Raw genomic sequence first — 21,232 nt, forward strand, 5'->3', positions numbered from 1 at the left:
CCATTGGCTGTTTCGGATGAGTTATTTTTAAAGTGTAAAGGTATAACATCAAATGAATGAAAATTAACATTGATCTCAGCTCTCAATTTCTTTCCTCATTTGTTTTCGATGTTTCTATATGAGTATACATTAAACAAGTAAATCTCAAGCTCTTGTCAAAACAGTTATTTCCAACATATCTATCTGCATTATTGGTAGCATAATTCTCAAAGGAAGCTAAAACATCCTTCTTAAAGACGTCTATTGGCAAACGATATGTTACGTATTCCGGGTAAAACAAATATTCCATTAAGTGAAATGACCTTTGTTTTCAAAACTAACCAGTTTTAGAACAGTAATTCATATAAACAACGTGATCTTATATGAAAAACTCACCAAAAGGAGACCAATGGATTCCACAGCACTTAAGGTAGCTCTAGGCTGTATTGCAATTCGTTTGGCTGTGAACAGCCTTTTTCCCTCTCTACAACAACAACTGGACCAGTCTGTAGAATTCTCAACTCCCGTAACTTCATTTAGGTCACTACAGGAAGGTATATACCTACTGCGGAACAACATCCAAGTATATAATCATGGGGTTGTTCACCATCCTCCAATTTTGATTTTTTTTCTTTCCCTCTTTAATTCCGACAGGTTAATTTCCCTCATATACGCTTTAATTGATGGATTAATTGCGTATCAGCTGACAGAGGTAACAAAGGCTTTCAAAAACTTGAAACTGAAAGTTTGGCTACCTGGACTTCTTTATGCCGTGAATCCTTTGACCCTTTTATCGTGCATTAGTCGGTCATCAATCATATTCACAAATTTTGCTATTTCATCGTCATTGTATTGCATATTAGCTGAAGGAAACGTTCTTTTGTCCTCTGTTATGATTTCTATATCTGGATATTTGTCAGTATACCCTATTCTCCTCTTAATTCCGCTATTAGGTATGCTGAAAAGTTGGAGGCAAAGAATATTATCTGCCATTGTTTCCATACTATCTTTATTAATTCTGCTATTATTCAGCTACAGTATATTAGGCAGCCAAAGTTGGTCATTTTTGACACAGGTTTATGGATCTATTATAACCTTTGAGAAGGTTTTTCCAAATCTGGGTTTGTGGTGGTACTTCTTCATTGAAATGTTTGACACCTTCATACCGTTCTTCAAGGCTGTATTCAACATTTTTATTGCAGTATTCATTACACCATTTACTTTGCGCTATCATAAGCAGCCATTCTACGCATTCATTTTATGCATTGGGTGGATTGTCCTTACAAAGCCATATCCCTCACTAGGTGACGCTGGTTTTTTCTTCAGCTTCCTACCTTTCTTCACGCCACTATTTGGATATTTAAGATACCCCATCATATCAGCATTACTGTTTTTACACGCAATTGTTTTGGCGCCAATTTTCTATCATCTTTGGGTTGTTTTAGGTTCAGGGAATAGTAATTTTTTCTATGCTATTTCCCTAGTTTATGCTCTGGCTATAGCATCTATATTAGTTGACTTGAACTGGGCGATGCTGAGAATTGAATACGATAACGGTATCCCAAATTTCAAATTGAAGGTAACACAAATTTAACTACTTCCCGTCTATAAACGTACATAAACTAGAATAAAAAGAACCATACAGATGTTCATCGTAAGAGTGGATAAAGCGAATATGAGAGCCATATTGGTTATTCCAGAGGCTATCTATTTTTTAAGAGAAACTGCTTGGTTAAAATTTGCATAATATTGTCTCGGAGAGAAAAGATAGAACTCAGAAGGACCTAATTAATCATGAGCGTTATAATACGAAGAATTGAGATAGAGTGTATGATCTGCGGATTAAGCTCCTACATAATAACAACATTGTACTTGGGACTATGCCAATTTCTTTCCCACCAAAAGTCGTATGAAAAAGGTTATCTTCGCTAGGGCTTCCATTAGGTGAAAGCCAATATATTATCATAGAATAGCACGGCATAAATATATATTTTGTGCTGTCTTTTTGGGAAGGGTAGTTTGACAACCCATGTACATTAACATAAAAAGAGCTTTATCATTAACGGACGAAGAAAGAATGTGTATCGCGTATTTTTAGACTATCGATAATCTTTTTTAAAGTTATGGTAGATAGAAGATGGAATCAGTTACGAAGTGATGAGTTCCCATACATTCCAGCCTGTTTACATTAGCTAATTTAAAAAAAAAAAACATAATTAGAATATTACGTGATGACTCAGTTTAAACGGTACTCTGTAACACATCATTTCTATTTGTTGTTCTAAAACAGGTTCTACATATTTGGATCTGCTGTGAGAATGACCTAAAAGGTAAAACTCTCTTTGTAATAATCCAAGGAAAGTGGGAGTTCCTTGGGGAAGCTCTATTGCAATATATTGTAGTTTCCATTCAGCCTGCTTATCGCCTTAGGAAAAAGGAATGTAAGAGGCAGAAAAGTGCGGCGCAATCGTTCGGACAGCGAGCCGCCATTATAGGTAAGAATACTTAAAGAGCTTCGCCGGATATTATTACAGTGTATTAAATTTCGCCAAGTCTTTGCCAATGGAAATGGGTGCATAAATTTATGTGCTTGGTACATATGAGTTCAATAGATATGTAGTAGTTGGATAGTAGATAGTTAGGATATATAATCATGGAAGGGTTACTCACAACGAATCACATAATGAGTTATGATTTTCACTGTGCTCATCTGTTGCCCCTACAAGGGGTGATCAATAACAAACAATTTCATTAAAAAAAAAAAAAAAACTAAGTCACTATAACTAAACGTAATAACTATGTATATGAAAGAAAATAATATCTGTTCGTCATCTAGTTTAATACGGCAACGAGTTTTTCACCAGAGTTCTTACCATATTTGATGTCTTTTAGGATATGAGGAACATCACAAAGCCCGTTCTTATAGACCCTTACTGGAATATGGCGAATTTGTCCATCATTAATCTTTGGATTGATGAATTTGATAAATTTTATTGCAGCTTTCCTAGCTTCTGAGTCGGCTGGTAAAGTAATGTTTCCAAATGGTACTTCATGGCCACCTATTGAATATAGCCTTATTATGTCAATAGTAACGTTTTGTCTCCTGTTCTCTTTTTTGACGTTTTCTTCTGTCAAATTTTTTAATTCAACAATTGTAGCATCCTGTTTATCGGCCGCACATTTGTACACTTGTTGAAGCGTATCTTGATTCGCGACACAGTCGACTAAATACGAGATATTGTTGTACTTGTGTTTAATTTGTTCTACCACGTCAATATCATGATAATCAAATAATTCATCAGCACCATATTCTTTCAAAAGTTTTTCGTGCTTCCGAGAAGCCACAACAATGATCTTGGTGAAGCCATTCAATTTATTGGCTAATTGGATGAGCGACTGACCTACTGCAGTTGCACCGCCCCATAATAAGATGGGGCCTTTTCTTTGTGGGGTTGATGGCTCCCACTTCAGGTCCAAGCCCAAGTTATAGGTCAACACCAAGCCGGCTGTGGTCAGTGACACTGGGATAGTGGCTACACCTTCCAAAGACCTGACAGGGCCGGCAGGTAGAACATCCTCACCCAAAAATTTGAGTTCATTGGGTGATTTGTAGGCAACCACAGTTGAAATAGCAGAATATTCAGCAAAAGCACCATTGGAAGGAAACCTTACGGAAGATCCGTGAATGAACCCATAAATATAATCACCGATAGAAAAGTCTTTAGGATTGACAGCTGGGCCCAATTTGACAATTTGGCCAGCAGCATCACATCCCAGAATAGATCCTTGAGGCCCGATCTTGTAGTCAATGTGTGCCCAATCAGTGGGGTTACCAGCAACAGCGAGTGTCTTAATCAATACGAATCCTTCTTCCAATTCAGGAATGGGAATGCCCTCTTTAACAACCGCTTTACCGTCTTCAATGACGACAGCCTTCATGGTTTCTGGAATTGCAACTTGCATGTTTGTAGGTTATCTGTAATTGTCGTTGATAATCTGTATTCAGCTTGCCATTTTATAGAATATGGTTAGAAAGATCTTAAGCTAGATAAAGAAAAAGAAAAAAATAGAAAAAAGCCTGCCCGCTTTATAAGAACTTTTCTCAATATCTGTTGAGGAACACTTAGTAATATCGTCTATCATGGTTGCTTTATTCTTAGTGATATTACTCTCTGGGATTCGATGTGTTCTCATCATCTGAAGGGTTTTCTATGTGTTGAAAGCCTATCCCACTAGACGGAGCCGCGCGTCAGCCGGGCGGATCCGAGACATCTTAGTCAGCTGAGACAAGAAAGGCACAGCTCTCGGACAGGAACTGCTGTCATATGAAAACCTAAAAATGTTTCCTGGAAATTCCATGACTGCGCAAAGTTTGATACGTTTATTGTTCTTCTCCACTACCGCACTTTCTATCTCGGAAACCTTTCAACTAAATGAACTATTGTTAATTGTATGGCGTGTGGCCTTTCTATTTCAGAAAATTTAGAGTAAAGTAAACTCCGTCGGACTAGTATAGTAATGAAACAAGCCATTGACTCTGCAGCATATTGCGACCAAAACCTGGAAATTGGTGGCTATGAGTTTTAATTTATAATTATATGAAAACAAAGCTTGGAATGCTGAGTACTTTTTCTTCAATGCTGCTCACTGCCCAGAAGCGTTCAGAACAACTCTACTGGAGCCATTCTGCTTGAAGGAGGATAAAAATGCCAAGATCAAGTCTTTTAAAGATTCTATCCCTTTTCATCGAAGAAGCACTACAAGTTTATTTTACAGAAGTTGACAAACTGTGGAACTTGATCCATACTGAATAAGTATGGAAAACTGTTAACTTAGAGGATGCTCTGCTTTCTAAAGAAGTTTCACAGCTTTAGACTCACATGGGTTCTCATGAGTATTGCTAGCTAGTGCGAGTTTGATCTATACTTCACAGACTTTTAACACCCCGTTCCTTAAGTTTTCCCTGATTATCAAGGGTATTTCCAATTCTTACTCCCCACTATCGCTCCTTTCTTATCTGAATTGTATTTTTGAGTGGCCTAATTGTAATCTTTTATTTTGTTTTCTAATTATTGAAGGCGGTTTCTCGAAGCATTTCACGATTTCCAAAATTCAAGAATTGAAATTATGAACATAGAAGACAAAATACTTTTTTTATCAACTATTAATACACCTTTCCTAGAGAACATTTTTAAAATAAAATAAAATAAAGTAGCGCTCTCTACTACCCTTACACTTTTCTCCTTCATATCTGGCTAGAAAAGAGGGATTACATCTCGGAATCAAATATTTCCCTCTGTGCAAAGTTTTAATACTGCTACTACGAACTGGTTACAATTTTATTTTTATCATACACGATACTTTGAACATCAACTTCTCTCAATACCATCCGCCTTCAGCGGCTACAATTACGTAATTGCACCAAGGCATTCGCCGAGAGTTCACAAATTGCAGACCCTAACAGTATACGACTCCCAACACACGTTTAATGTTGTACGAATTCAAGAGATAGAAATGCTTCTTCCGCGGAAGCCGTTTAAAGCACTGAAATTAGGCTTAGACAATAGACTTCTGTACGAGGGTCCAAATCTAAAATTCAGATATTCTTTTTGACCGAAAACGGAAATCACAGGCGCGCAAAAGGGTTTTTCAAGGTACCCCGGCATCCCTATAATAGGCATTCCCACATTCTGCGCATACGAATACACATGAGTGCCATAAAACAATACTCCACATACGAAGTCTATGAAAGATGTATGATTCGTTCAGAAACAAGAGCATTTCCATACTGATAATGAGATTGTGTGAAAGATGAGATATGGAGGATATGTGAGGTGCTAAATGAGCGTCTGTTAACGAATCGTTTAAATAGTGATGACTGATGAAGGCATGGGTATAAATAGAGCTGCTTCAACTGTATGCCTTTGAGAATATGTCTTTATTCCTTTCTTTCCTGTTAAGCTTATATCAGCACTAACAAACAAAACAAATACAATGGTCAAATTAACTTCAATCGCCGCTGGTGTCGCTGCCATCGCTGCTACTGCTTCCGCAACCACCACTATAGCTCAATCTGACGAAAGAGTCAACTTGGTTGAATTGGGTGTCTACGTCTCTGATATCAGAGCTCACTTGGCCCAATACTACATGTTCCAAGCCGCCCACCCAACTGAAACCTACCCAGTTGAAGTTGCTGAAGCCGTTTTCAACTACGGTGACTTCACCACCATGTTGACTGGTATTGCCCCAGACCAAGTGACCAGAATGATCACCGGTGTTCCATGGTACTCCAGCAGATTAAAGCCAGCTATCTCCAAGGCTCTATCCAAAGATGGTATCTACACTATCGCAAACTAGGGACGAGTGCCTCTACGAATGAAAATTCATAGACAGTAAAAAGTAATGAAAAATAAAATAAAAACTACTTTTTTTTGATGATATAAATACCGTAGATTATATAAATGTATATTAATATTATAAACCTATTTGATCAATGACAGTGTTCGTGAAGCATTTTATGAATACGATAAACATAAAAAGAAACTTTTACACTATTCTAGAAAAAGGGTGGATGGTAATAAAGCTAATAGAGTATGTCCAATAAACAATAATGAAATTGGAAGCGCATGACTTCTCAGCACTTTGTCTTTCCATAAAAATGAGTCGCTGCTTCTTTTTTCATTTTTTGGCGCGTCGCGTCGGGCCGTATAGAATATGCGTCACTTCTAAGAACAAGATTGCAGATCAGGGCAGTGCGAGTTACGGAGTCATGGTATCAAACTCTCATTTAGAGACCCTCATTTTTTGACACTGAAAATATCAAAATTTCTGGGTTGCGATAGTTTTTGTGTAACCGTAACCAGAAATAAAGCTGAAGGGTTAGTGTTCTATCAACAATAAGATAGAGGGTGGTAAGATGAAGTGAGACAATATCGTAACGTCCGTTTCAGTATACGCCGCTGATAAGTTATATTACCGTAAAATTATTTGACATTTCGTTATAGATCCTATTAAATAACGTACCTATCACAGTATCGTCTTGTTCAGATATAGTCTCTTCGTATGAGTAGTGTCACATACAAGATTAAAGATGCATCAGTTATGCTTTTAGGATATTGCGGATAGCATATGGGAATGGAAATAGGATACAATTTTATCATAGCACCCGCATGAGTGTCAACACAGTACCATATTATAGCACAGTGAATGGAGAGTGTTACGACAGTGAGGTAGCATATTATTCTAATGTATGGTCTGCATAAGTACGAAATATTCTGAAATGGCATCCGTTCAAGCAAACTGCAATATTAAGGAACTTTTACGTTAATGACGTCATGGTAGTGTTCATACTCCAAGTCAATATGTTTTTGTATTATTGTTGAAGAATAGAATATTTTTATGTTTAGGTGATTTTAGTGGTGATTTTTCTGTAATATTGGCATAAGTGTATTTAAATTGAGTGGTTAGTATATGGTGCAAAAGTAATATAACGTATGTATTAAGAGCATTTTTACAATATTCGAGGCCACTGAATGAGATATAGATATTAAAATGTGGATAATCATGGGATTTATGGGTAAATGGCACAGAGTATAGACCGCTGAGGCAAGTGCCGTGCATAATGATGTGAGTGCATTTGGCACTGATTTAGTGAGAGATGGGCCATGGAGTGGAGTGGAATATGAGAGTAGGGTAAGTTGAGATGGTATATACTGTAGTATCCGTGTGCGTATGACATATCAGTATACAAGTGAAGGTGAGTGTGGCAAGTGGTGGTGATGGTATAGAGTGATAGGGTAAGTATATGTGTATTGTTTACGATCATTTGTTAACGTTTCAATATGGTGGGTAGAACAACAGTATGGTGAGTAGTAGATGGGAGATGGTAGAGGAATGGCAGGGTAAGTGGTGGCGGAGTTGGATATGGGTAATTGGAGGGTAACGGTTATGGTGGACGGTGGGTTGGTGGTAGGAAGTAGAGAGGTGGATGGTAGTTGGGAGTGGTATAGTTGAATGAGACAGGGTAACGAGTGGGGAGTAGGGTAATGGAGGGTAAGTTGAGAGACAGGTTGATCAGGGTTAGAGTAGGGTAGTGTTAGGGTTAGGTGTGTGTGTGTGTGTGGGTGTGGTGTGTGGGTGTGTGGGTGTGGTGTGGTGTGTGTGTGTGTGGTGTGTGGGTGTGGTGGGTGTGGTGTGGGTGTGGGTGTGGGTGTGGGTGTGGGTGTGGTGTGTATATCTATGTCACCTTATTGCATGCTGGATGGTGTTAGACAAGGCCGTAGGGACATATAGCATCTAGGAAGTAACCTTGTACGAAAATAGGCAATATTTCCTGTTTGACGCAGATTTTAGCCCAAAGATCTAGCGTCAAGGAATTTTTTTATAGTGGGACATTGCAAACCAAGGAAGTAACTTGATACGTCGTTGGTGAATGGGTCTGTTTTCTTATTCGGCGGGGTAATACATTTTTGGGGGAAGTTTGTCTGTCTGACGCGCCATATGTAGGTACGCCAAAAAGGGCTCCTCTACTTCGAAGCGCGAGGTCGTATACCTAATAAGGAAATGTAATTTATAACTTTTTATTATATTGGTCTTTTCGAGAGCGGAACGTAGGTCCATGTTTAAAGTATCCAAGAGAATATCCACGAAGCGGCTGAGCAACGAACAGAATCCTGGTTCTCCTCGACTAAGCAGATAGTTAAGATACTGTGCACCATGGAAATTGAAAACGAAAGTACGTACCGACTACTTTATTTTTGCAGGCCGGAAATCAAGCGATGAATGAGACATCCTTCTGTTTTCTATGTTGTGCTTGAAGGGGACAGACAGTCGCTTATCTTAGTGAGATTTTGTTTGCTTTTGCTGCACCTGCATAGCGCAGATTCTGCATCTTCTCAATAGCTTAATTATTACATTCTTAGATGATGATAAGACGAAAACTGGACAATCTTTTGTTTATATTGATGGATTTCTTGTCAAAAAGCATAAAAATCAACATACTATTGTTAATTTCGAAACTTACAAAAATAAAATGAAAGTTTCCGATAGGCGTAAGTTTGAAAAAGCAAACTTTGACGAGTTTGAGTCGGCTCTAAATAACAAAAACGACTTGGTACATTGTCCCTCAATAACTTTATTTGAATCGATCCCCACGGAAGTGCGGTCATTCTACGAAGACGAAAAGTCTGGCCTAATCAAAGTGGTAAAATTCAGAACTGGTGCAATGGATAGGAAAAGGTCTTTTGAAAAAGTTGTCATTTCCGTCATGGTCGGGAAAAATGTAAAAAAGTTCCTGACGTTTGTTGAAGACGAACCAGATTTCCAGGGCGGACCAATCCCTTCAAAGTATCTTGTTCCCAAGAAAATCAACTTGATGGTCTACACGTTGTTTCAAGTGCATACTTTGAAATTCAATAGAAAGGATTACGATACCCTTTCTCTTTTTTACCTCAACAGAGGATACTATAATGAGTTGAGTTTCCGTGTCCTGGAACGTTGTCACGAAATAGCGAGTGCTAGGCCGAACGACAGCTCTACGATGCGTACTTTCACTGACTTTGTTTCCGGCGCACCTATTGTAAGGAGTCTTCAGAAAAGCACCATAAGGAAATATGGGTACAATTTGGCAGCCTACACGTAGATGAGCTATGCAAGCAAGTTTACCTGGCGAAAAGAAAGTCGACACAGAGCGGCTGAAGCGTGATCTATGCCCACGTAAACCCATTGAGATAAAGTACTTTTCACAGATATGTAACGATATGATGAACAAAAAGGACCGATTGGGTGATATTTTGCATATTATCTTGCGAGCATGTGCACTCAATTTCGGGGCGGGTCCCCGTGGTGGCGCTGGTGACGAAGAGGATCGATCTATTACGAATGAAGAACCCATTATTCCCTCTGTGGACGAGCATGGCCTGAAAGTATGTAAGTTGCGCAGTCCTAACACTCCACGAAGACTCAGAAAAACACTAGATGCCGTGAAAGCTTTATTGGTGTCGTCTTGTGCTTGTACCGCAAGGGATTTAGATATATTTGATGACAACAACGGCGTTGCAATGTGGAAATGGATCAAAATTCTGTACCACGAAGTAGCGCAGGAAACCACGCTGAAGGACTCTTATAGAATAACTTTGGTACCTTCTTCTGATGGTATATCAGTATGTGGAAAACTTTGGGGAGAGTTGAACAACTGCTTCCATATGCCAGCCTCATTTTGCGTAATCGAGAAGTTTTGTTCAGAGAACCGAAGCGAGGAATTGACGAGTATCTGGAAAACGATTCTTTTTTTCAAATGATACCTGTTAAATATCGTGAAATTGTGCTGCCCAAGTTGAGAAGAGATACTAACAAAATGACCGCGGCTCTTAAAAATAAAGTCGCTGTTGCAATTGACGAGCTTACGGTGCCACTTATGTGGATGATCCATTTTGCCGTAGGATACCCTTACCGTTATCCAGAGCTTCAGCTACTCGCTTTTGCCGGTCCTCAGCGCAACGTATACGTCGATGATACAACAAGACGCATCCAACTGTACACTGATTACAACAAGAACGGTTCATCGGAGCCTCGACTAAAGACGCTTGACGGACTCACTTCAGATTACGTGTTTTATTTTGTCACTGTGCTAAGGCAAATGCAAATATGTGCGCTTGGTAACAGTTATGACGCTTTTAATCATGATCCTTGGATGGATGTGGTGGGATTTGAGGATCCAGATCAAGTAACAAATCGAGACATTTCGAGGATAGTTTTGTATTCCTACATGTTTCTGAATACCGCGAAGGGCTGTCTGGTTGAATACGCAACTTTTCGGCAGTACATGAGGGAACTTCCGAAGAATGCACCTCAGAAGCTGAATTTTCGGGAGATGCGTCAGGGGTTGATTGCCCTAGGACGGCACTGCGTAGGTAGCAGATTTGAAACAGATTTGTACGAGTCGGCGACGAGTGAACTCATGGCCAATCATTCCGTTCAAACAGGGCGAAATATTTACGGTGTGGATTCCTTTTCGTTAACTAGTGTCAGTGGGACGACCGCCACTTTATTGCAGGAACGAGCTTCCGAGCGCTGGATTCAATGGTTAGGCCTTGAAAGCGACTACCATTGTTCATTCTCTAGTACTCGGAATGCGGAAGACGTAGTGGCAGGTGAGGCGGCGAGTTCAGATCATCATCAAAAAATTTCAAGAGTAACGCGAAAAAGGCCCCGAGAGCCCAAGAGTACAAACGATATCCTCGTCGCAGGCCGGAAACTCTTTGGCAGCTCCTTTGAATTCAGGGACTTGCATCAGTTGCGCTTATGTCATGAAATATACATGGCAGACACACCCTCTGTGGCAGTACAGGCCCCACCGGGCTATGGTAAGACGGAGTTATTTCATCTCCCCTTGATAGCACTGGCGTCTAAGGGCGACGTGAAATATGTGTCGTTTCTGTTTGTACCGTACACAGTGTTGCTTGCTAATTGCATGATCAGGTTGAGCCGATGCGGTTGCTTGAATGTGGCCCCTGTAAGAAACTTTATTGAAGAAGGTTGCGATGGCGTTACTGATTTATACGTGGGGATCTACGATGATCTTGCTAGCACTAATTTCACAGACAGGATAGCTGCGTGGGAGAATATTGTTGAGTGCACCTTTAGGACCAACAACGTAAAATTGGGTTACCTCATTGTAGATGAGTTTCACAACTTTGAAACGGAGGTCTACCGGCAGTCGCAATTTGGGGGCATAACTAACCTTGATTTTGACGCTTTTGAGAAAGCAATCTTTTTGAGCGGCACAGCACCTGAGGCTGTAGCTGATGCTGCGTTGCAGCGTATTGGGCTTACGGGACTGGCCAAGAAGTCGATGGACATCAACGAGCTCAAACGGTCGGAAGATCTCAGCAGAGGTCTATCCAGCTATCCAACACGGATGTTTAATCTAATCAAGGAGAAATCCGAGGTGCCTTTAGGGCATGTTCATAAAATTTGGAAGAAAGTGGAATCACAGCCCGAAGAAGCACTGAAGCTTCTTTTAGCCCTCTTTGAAATTGAACCAGAGTCGAAGGCCATTGTAGTTGCAAGCACAACCAACGAAGTGGAAGAATTGGCCTGCTCTTGGAGAAAGTATTTTAGGGTGGTATGGATACACGGGAAGCTGGGTGCTGCAGAAAAGGTGTCTCGCACAAAGGAGTTTGTCACTGACGGTAGCATGCGAGTTCTCATCGGAACGAAATTAGTGACTGAAGGAATTGACATTAAGCAATTGATGATGGTGATCATGCTTGATAATAGACTTAATATTATTGAGCTCATTCAAGGCGTAGGGAGACTAAGAGATGGGGGCCTCTGTTATCTATTATCTAGAAAAAACAGTTGGGCGGCAAGGAATCGTAAGGGTGAATTACCACCGATTAAGGAAGGCTGTATAACCGAACAGGTACGCGAGTTCTATGGACTTGAATCAAAGAAAGGAAAAAAGGGCCAGCATGTTGGATGCTGTGGCTCCAGGACAGACCTGTCTGCTGACACAGTGGAACTGATAGAAAGAATGGACAGATTGGCTGAAAAACAGGCGACAGCTTCCATGTCGATCATTGCGTTACCGTCTAGCTTCCAGGAGAGCAATAGCAGTGACAGGTGCAGAAAGTATTGCAGCAGTGATGAGGACAGCGACACGTGCATTCATGGTAGTGCTAATGCCAGTACCAATGCGACTACCAACTCCAGCACTAATGCTACTACCACTGCCAGCACCAACGTCAGGACTAGTGCTACTACCACTGCCAGCATCAACGTCAGGACTAGTGCGATTACCACTGAAAGTACCAACTCCAGCACTAATGCTACTACCACTGCCAGCACCAACGTCAGGACTAGTGCTACTACCACTGCCAGCATCAACGTCAGGACTAGTGCGACTACCACTGAAAGTACCAACTCCAACACTAGTGCTACTACCACCGAAAGTACCGACTCCAACACTAGTGCTACTACCACCGAAAGTACCGACTCCAACACTAGTGCTACTACCACTGCTAGCACCAACTCCAGCACTAATGCCACTACCACTGCTAGCACCAACTCCAGCACTAATGCCACTACCACTGAAAGTACCAACGCTAGTGCCAAGGAGGACGCCAATAAAGATGGCAATGCTGAGGATAATAGATTCCATCCAGTCACCGACATTAACAAAGAGTCGTATAAGCGGAAAGGGAGTCAAATGGTTTTGCTAGAGAGAAAGAAACTGAAAGCACAATTTCCCAATACTTCCGAGAATATGAATGTCTTACAGTTTCTTGGATTTCGGTCTGACGAAATTAAACATCTTTTCCTCTATGGTATTGACGTATACTTCTGCCCAGAGGGAGTATTCACACAATACGGATTATGCAAGGGCTGTCAAAAGATGTTCGAGCTCTGTGTCTGTTGGGCTGGCCAGAAAGTATCGTATCGGAGGATGGCTTGGGAAGCACTAGCTGTGGAGAGAATGCTGCGAAATGACGAGGAATACAAAGAATACTTGGAAGACATCGAGCCATATCATGGGGACCCTGTAGGATATTTGAAATATTTTAGCGTAAAAAGGGGAGAGATCTACTCTCAGATACAGAGAAATTATGCTTGGTACCTGGCCATTACTAGAAGAAGAGAAACAATTAGTGTATTGGATTCGACAAGAGGCAAGCAAGGGAGCCAAGTTTTCCGCATGTCTGGAAGGCAGATCAAAGAGTTGTATTATAAAGTATGGAGCAACTTGCGTGAATCGAAGACAGAGGTGCTGCAGTACTTTTTGAACTGGGACGAGAAAAAGTGCCGGGAAGAATGGGAGGCAAAAGACGATACGGTCTTTGTGGAAGCGCTCGAGAAAGTTGGAGTTTTTCAGCGTTTGCGTTCCATGACGAGCGCTGGACTGCAGGGTCCGCAGTACGTCAAGCTGCAGTTTAGCAGGCATCATCGACAGTTGAGGAGCAGATATGAATTAAGTCTAGGAATGCACTTGCGAGATCAGCTTGCGCTGGGAGTTACCCCATCTAAAGTGCCGCATTGGACGGCATTCCTGTCGATGCTGATAGGGCTGTTCTACAATAAAACATTTCGGCAGAAACTGGAATATCTTTTGGAGCAGATTTCGGAGGTGTGGTTGTTACCACATTGGCTTGATTTGGCAAACGTTGAAGTTCTCGCTGCAGATAACACGAGGGTACCGCTGTACATGCTGATGGTAGCGGTTCACAAAGAGCTGGATAGCGATGATGTTCCAGACGGTAGATTTGATATAATATTACTATGTAGAGATTCGAGCAGAGAAGTTGGAGAGTGAAGGAAATTGTTGTTACGAAAGTCAGTGATTATGTATTGTGTAGTATAGTATATTGTAAGAAATTTTTTTTTCTAGGGAATATGCGTTTTGATGTAGTAGTATTTCACTGTTTTGATTTAGTGTTTGTTGCACGGCAGTAGCGAGAGACAAGTGGGAAAGAGTAGGATAAAAAGACAATCTATAAAAAGTAAACATAAAATAAAGGTAGTAAGTAGCTTTTGGTTGAACATCCGGGTAAGAGACAACAGGGCTTGGAGGAGACGTACATGAGGGCTATTTAGGGCTATTTAGGGCTATGTAGAAGTGCTGTAGGGCTAAAGAACAGGGTTTCATTTTCATTTTTTTTTTTTAATTTCGGTCAGAAAGCCGGGTAAGGTATGACAGCGAGAGTAGAGGTAGATGTGAGAGAGTGTGTGGGTATATATATGTCACTGTATTGCATGCTGGATGGTGTTAGACAAGGCCGTAGGGACATATAGCATCTAGGAAGTAACCTTGTACGAAAATAGGCAATATTTCCTGTTTAGGCGATTGTGACGCAGATTTTAGTCCAACGATCTAGCGTCAAGGAATTTTTTTATAGTGGGACATTGCACCAAGGAAGTAACTTGATACGTCGTGGGTGAATGGGTCTGTTTTCTTATTCGGCGGGGTAATACATTTTTGGGGGAAGTTTGTCTGTCTGACGCGCCATATGTAGGTACGCCAAAAAGGGCTCCTCTACTTCGAAGCGCGAGGTCGTATACCTAATAAGGAAATGTAATTTATAACTTTCTATTATATTGGTCTTTTCGAGAGCGGAAGAAGTTGTAGGCTAAGCGCAGGCTAAGCGTAGGTCCATATTTAAAGTATCCAAGAGAATATCCACGAAGCGGCTGAGCAACGAACAGAATCCTGGTTCTCCTCGACTAAGCAGATAGTTAAGATACTGTGCACCATGGAAATTGAAAACGAAAGTACGTACCGACTACTTTATTTTTGCAGGCCGGAAATCAAGCGATGAATGAGACATCCTTCTGTTTTCTATGTTGGGACAGACAGTCGCTTATCTTAGTGAGATTTCTTATTAACTGAATTTTCTTTGCTGCTGCTGGAGATTTGCACCTGCATAGCGCAGATTCTGCTTCTTCTCAATAGAGTAGCTTAATTATTACATTCTTAGATGATGATAAGACGGAAACTGGACAATCTTTTGTTTATATTGATGGATTTCTTGTCAAAAAGCATAACAATCAACATACTATTGTTAATTTCGAAACTTACAAAAATAAAATGAAAGTTTCCGATAGGCGTAAGTTTGAAAAAGCAAACTTTGACGAGTTTGAGTCGGCTCTAAATAACAAAAACGACTTGGTACATTGTCCCTCAATAACTTTATTTGAATCGATCCCCACGGAAGTGCGGTCATTCTACGAAGACGAAAAGTCTGGCCTAATCAAAGTGGTAAAATTCAGAACTGGTGCAATGGATAGGAAAAGGTCTTTTGAAAAAATTGTCATTTCCGTCATGGTCGGGAAAAATGTACAAAAGTTCCTGACATTTGTTGAAGACGAACCAGATTTCCAGGGCGGACCAATCCCTTCAAAGTATCTTATTCCCAAGAAAATCAACTTGATGGTCTACACGTTGTTTCAAGTGCATACTTTGAAATTCAATAGAAAGGATTACGATACCCTTTCTCTTTTTTACCTCAACAGAGGATACTATAATGAGTTGAGTTTCCGTGTCCTGGAACGTTGTCACGAAATAGCGAGTGCCAGGCCGAACGACAGCTCTACGATGCGTACTTTCACTGACTTTGTTTCTGGCGCACCTATTGTAAGGAGTCTTCAGAAAAGCACCATAAGGAAATATGGGTACAATTTGGCACCCTACATGTTCTTGTTACTACACGTAGATGAGCTATCGATTTTTTCTGCATACCAAGCAAGTTTACCTGGCGAAAAGAAAGTCGACACAGAGCGGCTGAAGCGTGATCTATGCCCACGTAAACCCATTGAGATAAAGTACTTTTCACAGATATGTAACGATATGATGAACAAAAAAGACCGATTGGGTGATATTTTGCATATTATCTTGCGAGCATGTGCGCTCAATTTCGGGGCGGGTCCCCGTGGTGGCGCTGGTGACGAAGAGGATCGATCTATTACGAATGAAGAACCCATTATTCCCTCTGTGGACGAGCATGGCTTGAAAGTATGTAAGTTGCGTAGTCCTAACACTCCACGAAGACTCAGAAAAACACTAGATGCCGTGAAAGCTTTATTGGTGTCGTCTTGTGCTTGTACTGCAAGGGATTTAGATATATTTGATGACACCAACGGCGTTGCAATGTGGAAATGGATCAAAATTCTGTACCACGAAGTAGCGCAGGAAACCACGCTGAAGGACTCTTATAGAATAACTTTGGTACCTTCTTCTGATGGTATATCAGTATGTGGAAAACTTTTTAATCGCGAGTATGTCCGCGGCTTTTACTTTGCATGCAAGGCTCAGTTCGATAACCTTTGGGGAGAGTTGAACAACTGCTTTTATATGCCTACAGTGGTTGATATTGCCAGCCTCATTTTGCGTAATCGAGAAGTTTTGTTCAGAGAGCCAAAGCGAGGAATTGACGAGTATCTGGAAAACGATTCTTTTCTTCAAATGATACCTGTTAAATATCGTGAAATTGTGCTGCCCAAGTTGAGAAGAGATACTAACAAAATGACCGCGGCTCTTAAAAATAAAGTCACTGTTGCAATTGACGAGCTTACGGTGCCACTTATGTGGATGGTCCATTTTGCCGTAGGATACCCTTACCGTTATCCAGAGCTTCAGCTACTCGCTTTTGCCGGTCCTCAGCGCAACGTATACGTCGATGATACAACAAGACGCATCCAACTGTACACTGATTACAACAAGAACGGTTCATCGGAGCCTCGACTTAAGACGCTTGACGGACTCACTTCAGATTACGTGTTTTATTTTGTCACTGTGCTAAGGCAAATGCAAATATGTGCGCTTGGTAACAGTTATGACGCTTTTAATCATGATCCTTGGATGGATGTGGTGGGATTTGAGGATCCAGATCAAGTAACAAATCGAGACATTTCGAGGATAGTTTTGTATTCCTACATGTTTCTGAATACCGCGAAGGGCTGTCTGGTTGAATACGCAACTTTTCGGCAGTACATGAGGGAACTTCCGAAGAATGCACCTCAGAAGCTGAATTTTCGGGAGATGCGTCAGGGGTTGATTGCCCTAGGACGGCACTGCGTAGGTAGCAGATTTGAAACAGATTTGTACGAGTCGGCGACGAGTGAACTCATGGCCAATCATTCCGTTCAAACAGGGCGAAATATTTACGGTGTGGATTCCTTTTCGTTAACTAGTGTCAGTGGGACGACCGCCACTTTATTGCAGGAACGAGCTTCCGAGCGCTGGATTCAATGGTTAGGCCTTGAAAGCGACTACCATTGTTCATTCTCTAGTACTCGGAATGCGGAAGACGTAGTGGCAGGTGAGGCGGCGAGTTCAGATCATGATCAAAAAATTTCAAGAGTAACGCGAAAAAGGCCCCGAGAGCCCAAGAGTACAAACGATATCCTCGTCGCAGGCCAGAAACTCTTTGGCAGCTCCTTTGAATTCAGGGACTTGCATCAGTTGCGCTTATGTCATGAAATATACATGGCAGACACACCCTCTGTGGCAGTACAGGCCCCACCGGGCTATGGTAAGACGGAGTTATTTCATCTCCCCTTGATAGCACTGGCGTCTAAGGGCGACGTGAAATATGTGTCGTTTCTGTTTGTACCGTACACAGTGTTGCTTGCTAATTGCATGATCAGGTTGAGCCGATGCGGTTGCTTGAATGTGGCCCCTGTAAGAAACTTTATTGAAGAAGGTTGCGATGGCGTTACTGATTTATACGTGGGGATCTACGATGATCTTGCTAGCACTAATTTCACAGACAGGATAGCTGCGTGGGAGAATATTGTTGAGTGCACCTTTAGGACCAACAACGTAAAATTGGGTTACCTCATTGTAGATGAGTTTCACAACTTTGAAACGGAGGTCTACCGGCAGTCGCAATTTGGGGGCATAACTAACCTTGATTTTGACGCTTTTGAGAAAGCAATCTTTTTGAGCGGCACAGCACCTGAGGCTGTAGCTGATGCTGCGTTGCAGCGTATTGGGCTTACGGGACTGGCCAAGAAGTCGATGGACATCAACGAGCTCAAACGGTCGGAAGATCTCAGCAGAGGTCTATCCAGCTATCCAACACGGATGTTTAATCTAATCAAGGAGAAATCCGAGGTGCCTTTAGGGCATGTTCATAAAATTTGGAAGAAAGTGGAATCACAGCCCGAAGAAGCACTGAAGCTTCTTTTAGCCCTCTTTGAAATTGAACCAGAGTCGAAGGCCATTGTAGTTGCAAGCACAACCAACGAAGTGGAAGAATTGGCCTGCTCTTGGAGAAAGTATTTTAGGGTGGTATGGATACACGGGAAGCTGGGTGCTGCAGAAAAGGTGTCTCGCACAAAGGAGTTTGTCACTGACGGTAGCATGCGAGTTCTCATCGGAACGAAATTAGTGACTGAAGGAATTGACATTAAGCAATTGATGATGGTGATCATGCTTGATAATAGACTTAATATTATTGAGCTCATTCAAGGCGTAGGGAGACTAAGAGATGGGGGCCTCTGTTATCTATTATCTAGAAAAAACAGTTGGGCGGCAAGGAATCGTAAGGGTGAATTACCACCGATTAAGGAAGGCTGTATAACCGAACAGGTACGCGAGTTCTATGGACTTGAATCAAAGAAAGGAAAAAAGGGCCAGCATGTTGGATGCTGTGGCTCCAGGACAGACCTGTCTGCTGACACAGTGGAACTGATAGAAAGAATGGACAGATTGGCTGAAAAACAGGCGACAGCTTCCATGTCGATCATTGCGTTACCGTCTAGCTTCCAGGAGAGCAATAGCAGTGACAGGTGCAGAAAGTATTGCAGCAGTGATGAGGACAGCGACACGTGCATTCATGGTAGTGCTAATGCCAGTACCAATGCGACTACCAACTCCAGCACTAATGCTACTACCACTGCCAGCACCAACGTCAGGACTAGTGCTACTACCACTGCCAGCATCAACGTCAGGACTAGTGCGATTACCACTGAAAGTACCAACTCCAGCACTAATGCTACTACCACTGCCAGCACCAACGTCAGGACTAGTGCTACTACCACTGCCAGCATCAACGTCAGGACTAGTGCGACTACCACTGAAAGTACCAACTCCAACACTAGTGCTACTACCACCGAAAGTACCGACTCCAACACTAGTGCTACTACCACCGAAAGTACCGACTCCAACACTAGTGCTACTACCACTGCTAGCACCAACTCCAGCACTAATGCCACTACCACTGCTAGCACCAACTCCAGCACTAATGCCACTACCACTGAAAGTACCAACGCTAGTGCCAAGGAGGACGCCAATAAAGATGGCAATGCTGAGGATAATAGATTCCATCCAGTCACCGACATTAACAAAGAGTCGTATAAGCGGAAAGGGAGTCAAATGGTTTTGCTAGAGAGAAAGAAACTGAAAGCACAATTTCCCAATACTTCCGAGAATATGAATGTCTTACAGTTTCTTGGATTTCGGTCTGACGAAATTAAACATCTTTTCCTCTATGGTATTGACGTATACTTCTGCCCAGAGGGAGTATTCACACAATACGGATTATGCAAGGGCTGTCAAAAGATGTTCGAGCTCTGTGTCTGTTGGGCTGGCCAGAAAGTATCGTATCGGAGGATGGCTTGGGAAGCACTAGCTGTGGAGAGAATGCTGCGAAATGACGAGGAATACAAAGAATACTTGGAAGACATCGAGCCATATCATGGGGACCCTGTAGGATATTTGAAATATTTTAGCGTAAAAAGGGGAGAGATCTACTCTCAGATACAGAGAAATTATGCTTGGTACCTGGCCATTACTAGAAGAAGAGAAACAATTAGTGTATTGGATTCGACAAGAGGCAAGCAAGGGAGCCAAGTTTTCCGCATGTCTGGAAGGCAGATCAAAGAGTTGTATTATAAAGTATGGAGCAACTTGCGTGAATCGAAGACAGAGGTGCTGCAGTACTTTTTGAACTGGGACGAGAAAAAGTGCCGGGAAGAATGGGAGGCAAAAGACGATACGGTCTTTGTGGAAGCGCTCGAGAAAGTTGGAGTTTTTCAGCGTTTGCGTTCCATGACGAGCGCTGGACTGCAGGGTCCGCAGTACGTCAAGCTGCAGTTTAGCAGGCATCATCGACAGTTGAGGAGCAGATATGAATTAAGTCTAGGAATGCACTTGCGAGATCAGCTTGCGCTGGGAGTTACCCCATCTAAAGTGCCGCATTGGACGGCATTCCTGTCGATGCTGATAGGGCTGTTCTACAATAAAACATTTCGGCAGAAACTGGAATATCTTTTGGAGCAGATTTCGGAGGTGTGGTTGTTACCACATTGGCTTGATTTGGCAAACGTTGAAGTTCTCGCTGCAGATAACACGAGGGTACCGCTGTACATGCTGATGGTAGCGGTTCACAAAGAGCTGGATAGCGATGATGTTCCAGACGGTAGATTTGATATAATATTACTATGTAGAGATTCGAGCAGAGAAGTTGGAGAGTGAAGGAAATTGTTGTTACGAAAGTCAGTGATTATGTATTGTGTAGTATAGTATATTGTAAGAAATTTTTTTTTCTAGGGAATATGCGTTTTGATGTAGTAGTATTTCACTGTTTTGATTTAGTGTTTGTTGCACGGCAGTAGCGAGAGACAAGTGGGAAAGAGTAGGATAAAAAGACAATCTATAAAAAGTAAACATAAAATAAAGGTAGTAAGTAGCTTTTGGTTGAACATCCGGGTAAGAGACAACAGGGCTTGGAGGAGACGTACATGAGGGCTATTT

General features: G+C 41.7%; 7 protein-coding genes across 7 annotated transcripts, besides 2 other annotated features; 6 read left to right on the forward strand and 1 right to left on the reverse strand.

Moving 5' to 3' along the window:
• Positions 1-388: 388 nt before the first annotated feature.
• On the forward strand, positions 389-1,573 carry GAB1 (GPI-anchor transamidase subunit GAB1; the record flags this gene model as incomplete). Its single annotated transcript, NM_001182347.1, has 1 exon — positions 389-1,573. One exon carries the CDS (start codon positions 389-391, stop codon positions 1,571-1,573), a length of 1,185 nt encoding a protein of 394 aa, NP_013564.1.
• Positions 1,574-2,493: 920 nt separating this feature from the next.
• Positions 2,494-2,978: an origin of replication (ARS1235; Autonomously replicating sequence).
• YLR460C (uncharacterized protein) lies at positions 2,812-3,942 on the reverse strand (the record flags this gene model as incomplete). The annotated part of the gene is made up of 1 exon (NM_001182348.3): positions 2,812-3,942. One exon carries the CDS (start codon positions 3,940-3,942, stop codon positions 2,812-2,814), a length of 1,131 nt encoding a protein of 376 aa, NP_013565.3.
• A 2,031-nt stretch (positions 3,943-5,973) lies between these two features.
• PAU4 (seripauperin PAU4) lies at positions 5,974-6,336 on the forward strand (the record flags this gene model as incomplete). Its single annotated transcript, NM_001182349.1, has 1 exon — positions 5,974-6,336. One exon carries the CDS (start codon positions 5,974-5,976, stop codon positions 6,334-6,336), a length of 363 nt encoding a protein of 120 aa, NP_013566.1.
• Positions 6,337-7,335: 999 nt separating this feature from the next.
• Positions 7,336-21,232: a telomere (TEL12R; Telomeric region on the right arm of Chromosome XII; composed of an X element core sequence, X element combinatorial repeats, two distinct regions of telomeric repeats, and two long Y' elements).
• Positions 9,011-9,619, forward strand: YLR462W (uncharacterized protein; the record flags this gene model as incomplete). Its single annotated transcript, NM_001182350.3, has 1 exon — positions 9,011-9,619. The coding sequence occupies one exon, from the start codon at positions 9,011-9,013 to the stop codon at positions 9,617-9,619; it is 609 nt and encodes a 202-aa protein (NP_013567.3).
• On the forward strand, positions 9,627-10,556 carry YLR464W (uncharacterized protein; the record flags this gene model as incomplete). Its single annotated transcript, NM_001182352.1, has 2 exons — positions 9,627-10,139; positions 10,419-10,556. 2 exons carry the CDS (start codon positions 9,627-9,629, stop codon positions 10,554-10,556), a joined length of 651 nt encoding a protein of 216 aa, NP_013569.1.
• Positions 10,142-14,290, forward strand: YRF1-4 (Y' element ATP-dependent helicase protein 1 copy 4; the record flags this gene model as incomplete). Its single annotated transcript, NM_001182354.3, has 1 exon — positions 10,142-14,290. One exon carries the CDS (start codon positions 10,142-10,144, stop codon positions 14,288-14,290), a length of 4,149 nt encoding a protein of 1,382 aa, NP_013571.3.
• YRF1-5 (Y' element ATP-dependent helicase protein 1 copy 5) lies at positions 15,563-20,953 on the forward strand (the record flags this gene model as incomplete). The annotated part of the gene is made up of 1 exon (NM_001182355.3): positions 15,563-20,953. One exon carries the CDS (start codon positions 15,563-15,565, stop codon positions 20,951-20,953), a length of 5,391 nt encoding a protein of 1,796 aa, NP_013572.3.

Source organism: Saccharomyces cerevisiae, chromosome XII (genome assembly GCF_000146045.2).
Source record: "Saccharomyces cerevisiae S288C chromosome XII, complete sequence".
NCBI lineage: Eukaryota > Fungi > Ascomycota > Saccharomycetes > Saccharomycetales > Saccharomycetaceae > Saccharomyces > Saccharomyces cerevisiae.